Source organism: Lipotes vexillifer, unplaced genomic scaffold (assembly GCF_000442215.2).
Source record: "Lipotes vexillifer unplaced genomic scaffold, Lipotes_vexillifer_v1.1 scaffold602, whole genome shotgun sequence".
In the NCBI taxonomy this organism is placed as follows: Eukaryota; Metazoa; Chordata; class Mammalia; order Artiodactyla; family Lipotidae; genus Lipotes; species Lipotes vexillifer.
The window spans coordinates 2008629-2020759 of record NW_006790307.1 but is presented as its reverse complement, the minus strand read 5'-3'; the positions used below and the strand labels follow the sequence as shown (position 1 = coordinate 2020759).

Genomic DNA, 12131 nt, shown 5'->3' with positions numbered 1-12131 from the left:
TTTCTGAGAGAAAGAGAAATTTTCATTTTCAGAAAAAAATTTTTTTAAGTTAATGTGTCCTGTTAAGGTTTTTACAAGTTTTTTACGAGTTAGTCTCCTTTTCTTGCCAGTCAATAGAAGCGAATAGAGAATCCTAAAACGGAGCCACACTTCTGTAGTCATTTGGTTTTTAAATGAGGCATCAAAGCAATCCAGTGGGGAAAGCAATGTCTTGAACAAACCGTGCAGGAAAAAACTGCATATCTATGTGAACAAAGATTAGCCTTGATACCTCCCTCACATTGTACCCAACAGTTAATTCAAGATGGATCATAATCCCCAATGTAAAAGCTAAAACTGTAAAGCTCTTAGAGGAAAATATAAGAGGACATTCTTGTGACTTGGCGAATAAGTGATTGTCACAGAAAGCAGTAATCAGGAGAAAGAGATTGATTTGACTTCATCAAAATTAAAACCTCATTAAAAGACATCATTGAGAAAAGGAATTGGTGGCAATCCGCGGACTGGAAGAAACATAAAGAACCTGTAGTTCATAAAGAACTACAACTCAGTAGCAAGAAGACAGCCAGATTAAAAAGGACAAAGATTTGAACAGATTCCTCACAAAAGCAGATAGGTGAATGGCCAATAAGGCATGAAAAATGCTCAACATCTTTAGTCATCTGAGCTAAAATGCCCTTTTATATTAGCGTTTTGCATGTTTTTTCTGAGTTTGTACTCTCTTTCTTTCCTTGACTTGATTTTTTTAAGTAGACCTATTAAAATTCCTCGTTTAAAAAAAAGTTGTACTTATTCTTTCAGGGAAAATACTCTGCATACCTTGAAACAGCGGCAGCTCTCTTACATAGGAAGTGTCCGTCCTCTTGTCACTGAATTGGTAAGTGTTCTTTGGAATGGAAGTTGCCTTCAGAGTTAAGTGATTTTTATTCCTAAAGGCTGAGAATTTTTATTTTCTTGGATCCTTGTTTTAGTTTCCTGAAGGATTGCATATAGTTTTTAACTCTAAAAATTACTAAGTTGCGTTTGAATTTGTTGGCATATATTTGAACCCATCTGTGGCCTATAGATTGTAAATTGTAAAAGTATAGAAAGTGTTCTTGATTTGCCAGCATTAAAACAAATTAATTTTGACTTTATAGCAAGGTTTGACTCTGCAGCTGTAAGGTGGTGACCTGTGAAAGTTCTTTTATATAGAAAGCAGGGGAAAAAAATAAAGCTTTGTGAATTAGCTTGAGGTTAGAAGGGTCATTCTAGGACATGAGTTATAGGAGTAATAGTGGATTTGAAAAGAACGGGAGTCTAATTATTGTAGAAATGAAGGAACAGAGCTTTCTGATAGGTGGAGGCATGTGAATTAAATGTCTATAGTGAAGAGTGAGAGAAGTAAGTAACAGTCAAAAAAATAGGTAAAATTCCGTTTGGTAACAAAAGTGTGTTTTGATGAAAATTATTTGGAAACTACTGAAAGTTCTTGTAATAAATTGTAGCAAAATTACCCCTGTAGCAAGCAACTAAAAATCATTTACCCTTAACATTTGGAAAGTGGTGATTTCCTTTTGCCAGAAAGAAACCATTTGTTCCAAAATTGAATGATTATATCTGTCTGCAAAATATTTGTGAAACTAGCCAATTGACCTATTATGCCTTCCAGTTTTTGAATTGATAATCATATTACTCAGTAACATCTGGAATAAGAATTACTCCTCTTTTAAAGTCACATTAAAACAACTTTTAATCTGAAATTCATCATGTAGATCAGGGGTCCCCAGCCCCCAGTCTGTGGACTGGTACCGGTCCGCGGCCTGTTAGGAAGTGGGCCACGCAGCAGGAGGTGAGCGGCAGGCGAGTGAGCGAAGTTACATCTGCCACTCCCCGTCGCTCCCCATCGCTCCCATTACCGCCTGAACCATCCCCTTCCCCCCCACACCCCCCCTGCCATCTGTGGAAAAATTGTCTTCCACAAAACCGGTCCCTGATGCCAAAAAGGTTGGGGACCGCTGATGTAGATCATGTGTGTTCTTTGCCACAAAAATGAGGACACTATGTTATCCCCAGTGTTCAAAGGCACATTTCTTTTTATTCTTGAAAGGTAGTTGGTAGGAATAACTGAGGGTGGAGGTATTTATTAGAAATCTGTTTTAAAATTTCTTTTCTTGGGTGTTGGTGTGCTTTGTATAGCATTAGTCCCATACTGGGCTCTCTTCTCATATGTTCTCAGAAAGAACCAGCTAAGCACCTTCTAGTCACAGAGTGCATTGTGATTCCTGCAGTTTCTCCTCTGCTCATTCTCCATCTAGGCCTAATTCTGTTTAGGATAAACTGGGCCATGTAGTTGCTACAACAGGGTAAAGCTCAAGTCAGCCTGAATTATGAGTAGAATTTCTACAGCTGCTGGGCTGGACTAGGGCTGTTTCCAGCTTGCCTGACTGAAGTATGCACCTTTGTGGACCAACAGAGTCTGTTTTGAATGGGCAACAGACAGCTATGTGGCTATTTGGGACACTTATGACACTTTGATTCCCTTTGCTGCTTAAGTAAATTCAGTGAATTTATTTCAGTATGTAATTCAGGAGACATTTATCATCTCTTGATGTTTACATTGTATGTGCATATAAAGAATTTATAGTTGATGATTTAATTAATTAATTAATTTTTGTAGGACCCTGATGCTCCCATAAGACAGAAGATGCCCCTTGATGATCTGGATAGAGAAGATGAAGTCAGATTACTTAAATATCTTTTCACTCTGATTCGTGCTGGAATGACAGAAGAGGTAAATGATGTATATACGCTGCTTGTCCAATATCAAAAAGTCACAGACTATAAGTTGGAAAGGATCTTTGTGACCACTGAGTATGCCTCCTCAATGCAGTAATCTTTTTCACAGTATTTCTGGATCTAACTCCTGCTCCAACATTTCTAGTGATAAAGAACACATTGCTTCAGAAAGCAGTGCACTTCAGTGTGCACAACTCTGGTAGAAAATCCTTTGTAAGAAGTCAAACTTTGCCTTCCCATTAGTGTACTGCATACCCTAGGCATAGCCCCATTATTTCTAGTTTGGATTTTTTTTTTTTAACAAATTCAATGAAGACTTTTTTTTTTTTTAAGTAAATTTATTTATGGCTGCATTGGGTCTTCATTGCCGCACACGGGCTTTCTCTAGTTGCGGCGAGTAGGGGCTACTCTTCGTTGCGGTGCGTGGGCTTCTCATTACAGTGGCTTCTCTTGTTATGGAGCATGGGCTCTAGGCGTGCAGGCTCAGTAGTTGTGGTGCATGGGCTTAGTTGCTCCGCAGCATGTGGGATCTTCCTGGACCAGGGCTTAAACCCATGTCTCCTTTATTGGCTGGCGGATTCCTAACCACTGCGCCACTAGGGAAGTCCCTATTTCTAGTTTGGATTTTTAAGAGTTAAGAATAAGTCTGACCCTAATTGCTCTTCTAGTTGACACTGTCTAGCATTTGAAGACTACGGTCCCCTCAAATTTCTTCCTTTTAACTTCACCTCTTTAAAATGTAACCTCCTGGGCTTCCCTGGTGGCACAGGGGGTGGGAATCTGCCTGCCAATGCAGGGGACATGGGTTCGATCCCTGGCCCGGGAAGATTCCCACATGCCGCGGAGCAGCAAAGCCCGTGTGCCACAACTACTGAGCCTGCGCTCTAGAGCCTGTGCTCTGCAACAAGAGAAGCCACGACAATGAGAAGCCTGCGCACCACTAGCTGCAACTAGAGAAAGCCCGCGCACAGAACAAAGACCCAACACAGCCAAAAATAAAATAAATAAATAAATTTATTTTTAAAAAAAGTAACCTCCTTTGTGATAGTTAAGGTCTCGTGTGTAAGATGTGAAGTATCTGATTAGACAGCTTACTGGATGGCTCTGTGGACGTTTTTTTTTTTTTTTTTGCGGTACATGGGCCTCTCACTGTTGTGGCCTCTCCCGTTGCGGAGTACAGGTTCCGGACACACAGGCTCAGCAGCCATGCTGCTCCGGACACGCAGGCTTAGCAGCCATGGCTCAGGGACCTAGCCGCTCCGAGGCTCCCGGACCGGGGCACAAACCCGTGTCCCCTGCATCGGCAGGTGGACTCTCAACCACTACGCCACCAGGGAAGCCCTCTGTGGACTTTTTAGATGAGGTAGTCTGATGCATAGGAGCTTCAAGCTTCAGATATTATGCTGTACCTGTTTTGCTGTACTCTTTGCGATGTTCTTTAGATAGAAATATGTTAGCTCAAAGTGTTGTTTGTTCTTCTGTATTACAAACCACTAGCATATATTAAGTAATTTTTATAGTAGTAAGTGTTGGATTATTAAACATCATTCTTATTTTTTAATTAAGAAAAGAAGGGGAATTCCCTGGTGGTCCAGTGGTTAGGCCTCTGAGCTTTCACTGCTGAGGGCTTGGGTTCAGTCTCTGACTGGGGAACTAAGATCCTGTAAGCCACATGGGTGGCGTGGCCCCCTCACCCCCAAAAAAAAGGAAAGAAAGAAAGAAAAGAAGTAACACGTACTCATTTGTTCAGAAAATATTTGAGTCCCAGCCACTCTGCCAGGTGATGTGCAGGATACTAGGAATCACAATGGCAAGGATGTATTTTTAAAAACAAAACAAAAATATGATCACATTATTGAAAGCCTTGAAAAATAAAAACTCTCAAGGTCCCACTACCTTTACATAATCACAGATAGTGGGGTTTTAAAATTTACTTACAAGCCTTTTTCTTTTGTGCATCTTTTTTTTTTTTTTGCGATACACGAGCCTCTCACTGTTGTGGCCTCTCCCGTTGTGGAGCACAGGCTCAGCAGCCATGGCTCACGGGCCCAGTTGCTCCGCGGCATGTGGGATCTGCCTCTCCCGTTGCGGAGCACAGGCTCCAGACGCGCAGGCTCAGCGGCCATGGCTCACGGGCCTAGCCGCTCCGCGGCATGCGGGATCCTCCCGGACCGGGACACGAACCCGTGTACCCTGCATCGGCAGGCAGACTCTTAACCACTGCGCCACCAGGGAAGCCCAAGTCAATAGTTTTGGTATATTACAGTATTGATTTTTTCATTGTGATAAAAGATATATAACAAAATTTGTCATTTTAACCATTTTCAAGTGTAAATTTCAGTGACATTAATTACATTCACAGTGTTGCAAAACCATCACCACTATGTTTCTAAAACTTTTTCATCACCCCAAGCAGAAACTCCATAACCATTATGCAGTAATTCCCCATTTCCCCTTTCTCTCAGCATTTGGTAACCTAATCTACTTTCTGTCTCTATGCATTTGCCTGTTCTAGCTATTTCATGTAAGTGGAATCATACAATATTTGTTCTTTTGTGTCTGGCTAATTTCAGTTAGAAAAATGTTTTTAAGGTTTTGCATTCAGATTTTGTCCTGCCTTTTTTAGATAGCATATCAAATATTTTTCCATGTTGCTACATAGCTTTCATAATGTTTAAAAGTCATAAATCCAAAATGATGTTTTGGGTATGATACTTTTTAACTGGTTCAATTTTTTAAAAATATTTATTTATTTATTTATTTTTATTTGGCTGTGCCGGATCTTAGTCATGGCATGCGGGATCTTCGTTGTGGCGTGTGAGATCTTTTAGTCATGGCATGTGGGCTCTTAGTTGCAGCATGCGGAATCTAGTTCCCTGACCAGGGATCAAACCCTGGCCCCCTGCATTGCGAGCGTGGAGTCTTAACCATTGGACCACTAGGGAAGTCCCTTAACTGGTTGTATTAATCAGATTCTGTAGGTTCAAATGACAGAAGCCCAACTCAAATTACTTACAGGTCGGGGATTGATTGTCTCATGGAACAGAGAAGTATAGAGGGTTATATCTGGTTATAAAAGCAGGACTTGGGGACTTAGAAGATGTCATTAGGATACTGTCTCTCCCAGGCTCTTGACACTCCTCTCTGTGGCTTCATTCTCAAGAAGCCATTTGTGTCCGTGATGGCCACCAACAGCTCCAGCCTTACATCCTCCTGCAAGCTAGCAACCCCAGCAAATGAGTGTCTCTCTTTCCCAATATCTCTGGCAAGGGTCCTGGGAGTGATTCTTGTTACATCACATGCCTAATCCTTGAGTTCAGAGATGGAATCATATGACCTACTCAAACCATATGAACTAAATGGGGAGAGATGGTTCCTAAAGAGATGATGGACCAACAAACATGTTTCTGTCTCACTGGTATATCAAGCTCAACTGATTGGTCACATTTAACATGAAGAAATATCATCTTTATGGGCTGAATGAGCAATAGTACCCTGTCATTATAGAGACTAACAGTGTTTTTGTAATACTTTTACATAAATCAAGGGTCATCAGCCTCTTTAGCCCATTTGTCTCTAGCAGAATTACATGCCTGTGGGCACCGTGGGCACCTAGTGGTAAGCCCAGAATCAAAGAGCAAACGGATTATTAGGGAACAAAAGAAAGGAAGGAAGGGAGGGAGGGAGGGACAGAGGGAGGGAGGGAGAAAGGAAGGAAGGCAGGCAGGCAGGCAGGCAGGCAGGCAGGTGGGCGGGCAGAGGCCACAGAAAGACATGCATATGGCTGAAGTGAAACACCATTACTGATTGTCTACACCATCCTTTGTCACATCTATGCCATAAGTTATCTAATCCTCATAAATTGCTTGTACTTTTCTATAAGGCACAAGTACTTCTATAGTACTGCATTGGTTATATGACCAACCACTGTTTCTTGTTCCTCAAGGCACAACGACTCTGCAAACGCTGTGGTCAGGCATGGAGAGCTGCAACACTTGAAGGCTGGAAGCTCTATCATGACCCCAATGTTAACGGAGGTATTTTAATTGATTTTATCCTGAGAGTTAGCTCTAAATGGCAATTTTGTGAAGTATAGCTTTTGTTTTTAGAAATTGTTGAAATTAGGAGATCTCATTTTAAACTATAAACTTTATTTCTTTTACTGTTTTATAGGAACAGAATTAGAACATGTTGAAGGGAATCCATATAGATGCATTTGGAAAATAAGTTGTTGGAGAATGGCAGAAGATGTAAGATATAATAAAATATTTACTGATACTGATTTTTACTCATAATTCACTGAAGGCCTGCTGAAGATGCTATGAAATGTTGAGAGTAGTTTAAGACTAAAGTTCCTGTTTTTGAAGAACTTCCAATCAAATTGAAGAACAGGGCAGGCTTTACGAATCAGTTATTCAGACACACTGAGTACTAAGAATTAAGCACTGAAATAAGGCAAAAATACAAAAAAAGGTAGCAGATGAAGTCACAGAATAAGCACTGGGCTGGCTTCCAAAGAGAATTGAATCGATCTTTTAAAAATTACTAGGATTTGAGTTGTTGGGCATGAAAAGCAGAGGAAGGAATTGTCGGTAGGATGCCTAGGTTGGGAAAAGTCAAGGGAAGGTAGGTTTACCAGGTTGGAGCAGAAGGCTCACAAGAGGAAATATAGTCAGTTCTGTCCTGACACCACCTACACATTCCTAAAAATCACTGCAGCATGACAAATTGTGCAGAAAATCCACAGGGCTTTTAGGGAAAATGGAATTAAGAGCACAGTACTCAAAAACCACCAGTGACACATAAAAAGTTAAAAACTTAATAAAAATAGCACAGTGTCACACTGTTAAATAAACACATATGTACTGCAATAAATATGGCAGTTTACCTTGAAAAAGAACTGGAGTTTGCTTGTGGAATGAGGTGTCAGAGGGTTGCAGCTTGTGAGTTATTGAGAGGTGATAGAAGGTTATTTGAAATGAAACAAAATTGTAACAGTTGATGTGGATGGATTTAGCTTATCATACACCTGGAGAGCCCAGGGAGCTGGTAGGTGTTTGAGGAGTGTTAGTTTTGTGTATTTCCAAGTGGCTTGGTTCATTTAGGTGTTGTTTTCAGTATTCAGCTAATGCTTCTTGTGCACAAAATTGTGCATAAGGAAATGGGAAGTTTATATTATGTTCAAATCGTTCCTTGATATATCAGTTGCATTGGAACAAATTCACATTTTCAAAACAAGCATTGTTGCAGAACTGACTGTAATGAGAAGATGACTGAAAAACGTAAATTAAGAGCAGGCAGTGGTGGTCCTCAAGTGCTGCTCTAAGGAATGGGAACTTTGTACCATAGATAGTGGTGAGCCATCAAAACCTTGAGGGCACATGACAGCAGTGCTTTAAGAAAATTAGCATGGCAGTGGAAAATAGGCTTAAAATTGAATGAACTAAAGACTGAGAAACTAGTTAGGAGGTGTCAGAGTTATTCAGACACTAAGTAGTAAGGGCCTGCCCTGGGTTAATATGGAGAGTACAAAAGAAGGGAACAAAAATGGTCAGGACCAGAAACTGGAAACAACGCAGAGGAGGACTCAGTTGTATAGTGAGAGTCTCTGAAGTCTCTTGTTTGGATGATGAGAAAACAGGAATGTCATTAATAGAATCCAGAAGGAAAATGGGATAATTTGATGAATATAATTAATTCTACTTAGGAATTTGATGCAAACTGTTGCGTGACAGGCTCCAAATGTGCCTTGTTTGGATGTTGTTCTTAGGTCACTATCAGGTAGTATTAGGTATTTAGAAACTTTATAGGGGAAAATACCTATCCAGAGTCTATCTGGAATAAAATTTGCCTATAATAAATAATCAAGGCATCCATTAGATTTGAATCTGCTTTCACTCTGTATTTGAAATTTAGATTTTTGACTTTTCAGGAAGATTTCAGCATTGGCTATATCAAACTAAGGGGTCCTTCCTTCTTATTCCCCTACTAGATCTTTTACCAAAGTTTAGAAACTGTCAGGTGAGTAAATAAGTTCATTTTAGAAGGCACTGCAGATTTCCAGATTATGAAAAAAGTTGACATACTAAGAAAAACTAGTTCAATTTTATTTATATTCATTGTATTTCAGGAGCTTTTTAATAGATATGAGAGAGCAATTTATGCAGCTTTAAGTGGGAATCTCAAGCAGGTATGCGATTTATTTTAATAATTCTTTTTTTTCTATGGAATGAAATTATATATAATATATGTCTATATATAACCATATATAATAATCATATAAGCTTAAGCTACTAAGAATAGCAATGATAGAGATAATCATGAAATAGAATAGTAACTTGAGGTACTTAGTTTGATGTATCTCATACACCAAATGATGTTTTATTTATTTATTTATTTTAATCTTACTTTTTTTTTTTAAATTAATTTATTTATTTGGCTGCACTGGGTCTTAGTTGTGGCACGAGGGATCTTCTTTGCTGTATATGGGATCTTTAGTTGCGGTATGCAAACTCTAAGTTGCAGCTTGTGGGATCTATGGAGTTCCCTGACCAGGGATCAAACCTGGGGCCCCTGCATTGGGAGTGTGGAGTCTTAGCCACTGGACCACTAGGGAAGTCCCCCAAATGATGTTTTGATACATGAAATCAAATTTCAGTTTCTAAGAATTGTAAATTTAATTCCAATACACATTTATTGATGACTTATGGTTCCCATAGCTTTATCCAGAAGTGTTCCACAAAGGCACAATGACTGAACTGTCTCACACATGTGTGTGTGCTGCTCACAACTCCTACTACCCCCTACATTTTACAGCGGTTTTGAGGAATGTTACCATAACATTGAAACACCATCTTATATCAGCATGGAAAATTGATGCTATTATGTACTCATCATGGAAAAAATCATAATAGTTCAGACTTCTTAGAAGATGTGGTTTGAGGGACTTCCCTGGCAGTCCATTGGTTAAGACTCTGAGCTTCCACTTCAGGGGCCACGGGTTCAGTCCCTGCTTGGGGAACTAATATCCCTCACCTCATGCTGTGCAGTGCAGCGAAAAAAAAAAAAAAAAAAACTCCTTCCAGCTCAAAAATTTCCTAAGTCTCTGATTTCCATAATGCATCATAAATGCCATGCTCTCAGGCTGTTCAATTAATTATTTTTATCACTTTCTATTTTTTTAAGCTATGTTTTTTTCCCCCTGAATGTCAAGACGGTAATTATTTAGGATAATCTAAGTTCCCTTAGACTTTAGCCCAGTTCTCACTGTTGCACCTTCTGGATTGCTGATCCAAATGTTCCTATAAAAGCTTTTGGTTCACTGTTTTAGTTAGGATACAGGCTTAGCACATGTGACAGGAACCCAAAATAACAGTGGCTTGAGCAAGATAAAATACTATTTTTCTTTCACATTTATTTCTCTCCTATCGCTGTTAAGAGGTGGCTCTCTGCTGGGAGAACCAACAGTTGCTATGGGGCTTCATGGAGTTGGGGCCCCAGCTTCCTTCCTTCCTGCTGTTTGGTCATCATTAAGACTCTGCCCTCATCTGAACCCCTCAAGATGGGGCATCACTTCGTCTACATCCCAGCCTGCAGAAGATGGGAAGGGGAGAGAGAGAGAGCACACCTCTTCCTAAGGGTATGACCCAGAAGGTGTCCACCCAAGTTCTGTTCAAATCCCAGACACAAAAACCTACGTGGTCACGCCTAACTGTCAAGAAGACTTGAAAATATGGTCTTAATTTTATACGTCCATGCACCGAGCGAAAAAAAAAAAAAAAAAAAAGGAGATGTGGTTTGAGGGGTGGAGAGAGGAGGTTATTTTGGTATGATATTTTACAATCCACAATGTCTTATGTCATTATAGTGACTTTATAGTCCATATAAGTGGGTGTAACTGCTTTTCCTTTCTTTTTTGTTGACTATGTCTGCATGTTTCTGTTTTGGAATGGGGTAAAGCTGCTTCCTGTCTGTGACACATGGGAAGACACAGTGTGGGCCTACTTTCGGGTGATGGTGGACAGTCTGGTAGAACAGGAGATCCGAACATCAGTAATAACTCTGGATGAAACTGAAGAACTCCCTAGAGAATATTTGGAAGCAAAGTGAGTGAGTTGGTTTGTTTTTCATCATGAGAATTTGTAGTATTCTCTGTGAAGTTTCATTTTGTAGTCTTTGTTCATATTATTTATTAGCATTATTTTATCCCTTTCCTTGTTCTTTCTTTCAAAGTTGGACTTTAGAAAAGGTTTTTGAAGAACTTCAAGCTACTGATAAAAAGGTAAATATTAATATTTTAGGATAACTGGAATACGAAACTAAATGTTACATTGTGCACTGTAGCTAAAAGGCACAAAAGTATGTGAAATCTTGTTATATTCTCTTTTCCTTTCCTCACCTCTTATTCATATAAGAGATATTCTTTAAAAAGAAAAAACTTAACTGCATATTTAAATGATACATCATTTCTGTTTATTTGGTTTAGGATTGGTTTCATCTAAATATATGGTATGCATGTAAGCTAATTTATCCCTTTCTTTTTGAAAAATTAAAATATATAATGGCAAATTAGCAAGACTTTCTTTTCCTAGATCTCAAAATAATCCAGTATTTTTTAAAGTAATATTCTTTTTTTTTTTTTCTTTTCTTTTTTTTTTTTTTGTGGTACGCTGGCCTCTCACCACTGTGGCCTCTCCCGTTGTGGAGCACAGGCTCCGGACACACAGGCCCAGCGGCCATGGCTCACGGGCCCAGCCGCTCCGCAGCACGTGGGATCCTCCCGGACCAGGGCACGAACCCGTGTCCCCTGCATAGGCAGGCAGACTCCCAACCACTGCGCCACCAGGGAAGCCCTAAAGTAATATTCTTAAAAATTTTTTTAAATAACCAAAGTATGTACTTGAAACAAAATAATCTAAAGATGTAAGTAAGGCCTTTATAAAACTTCCTCCCAACCTCTTTATGGTTATTCTCATTCACTGAGATGATAAAACATTGATATGTATCCTACATATTCTTCTCCATAATCTTACAAATATATGTAGATAATGTAGATATTCCAGTGTAGGATTTTGGTTTTTGAGGTTGTTTTTCACATCATTCTACCTACATTAGTCTACGGCTTTTTTTCCCCCCATTTAATGATACTGTCTTTGAGTTAATGGATATAGATTTAACAACCTAACTTATTATTTTTAATAGGTATATAATGTTCTATAGAATGACGTATGCTTTTTTTTAATCACTCCCCTTTTGGTGATATCTAGGTTGCTTCTAGCACTGCAATGAACATTCTTATTTATTTATTCTTATTTTTTTATGCTTATCTACTAGTCCTGTTTCTTTACAAGTTT

The 12131-nt window shown here is 39.3% G+C and overlaps 1 protein-coding gene across 1 annotated transcript in view; it reads left to right on the top strand.

The window, feature by feature from the left end:
- The window catches only part of NUP107 (nucleoporin 107), a 45707-nt gene that overhangs the window by 19707 nt on the left and 13869 nt on the right, over nucleotides 1-12131 (top strand). Inside the window, exons 11-17 of the mRNA XM_007463563.1 lie at nucleotides 802-877; nucleotides 2660-2773; nucleotides 6725-6815; nucleotides 6952-7028; nucleotides 8909-8968; nucleotides 10738-10883; nucleotides 11011-11059. Of these exons, the coding sequence (XP_007463625.1) occupies nucleotides 802-877; nucleotides 2660-2773; nucleotides 6725-6815; nucleotides 6952-7028; nucleotides 8909-8968; nucleotides 10738-10883; nucleotides 11011-11059 (613 nt within the window). The remainder of the gene's footprint in view (nucleotides 1-801; nucleotides 878-2659; nucleotides 2774-6724; nucleotides 6816-6951; nucleotides 7029-8908; nucleotides 8969-10737; nucleotides 10884-11010; nucleotides 11060-12131) is intronic.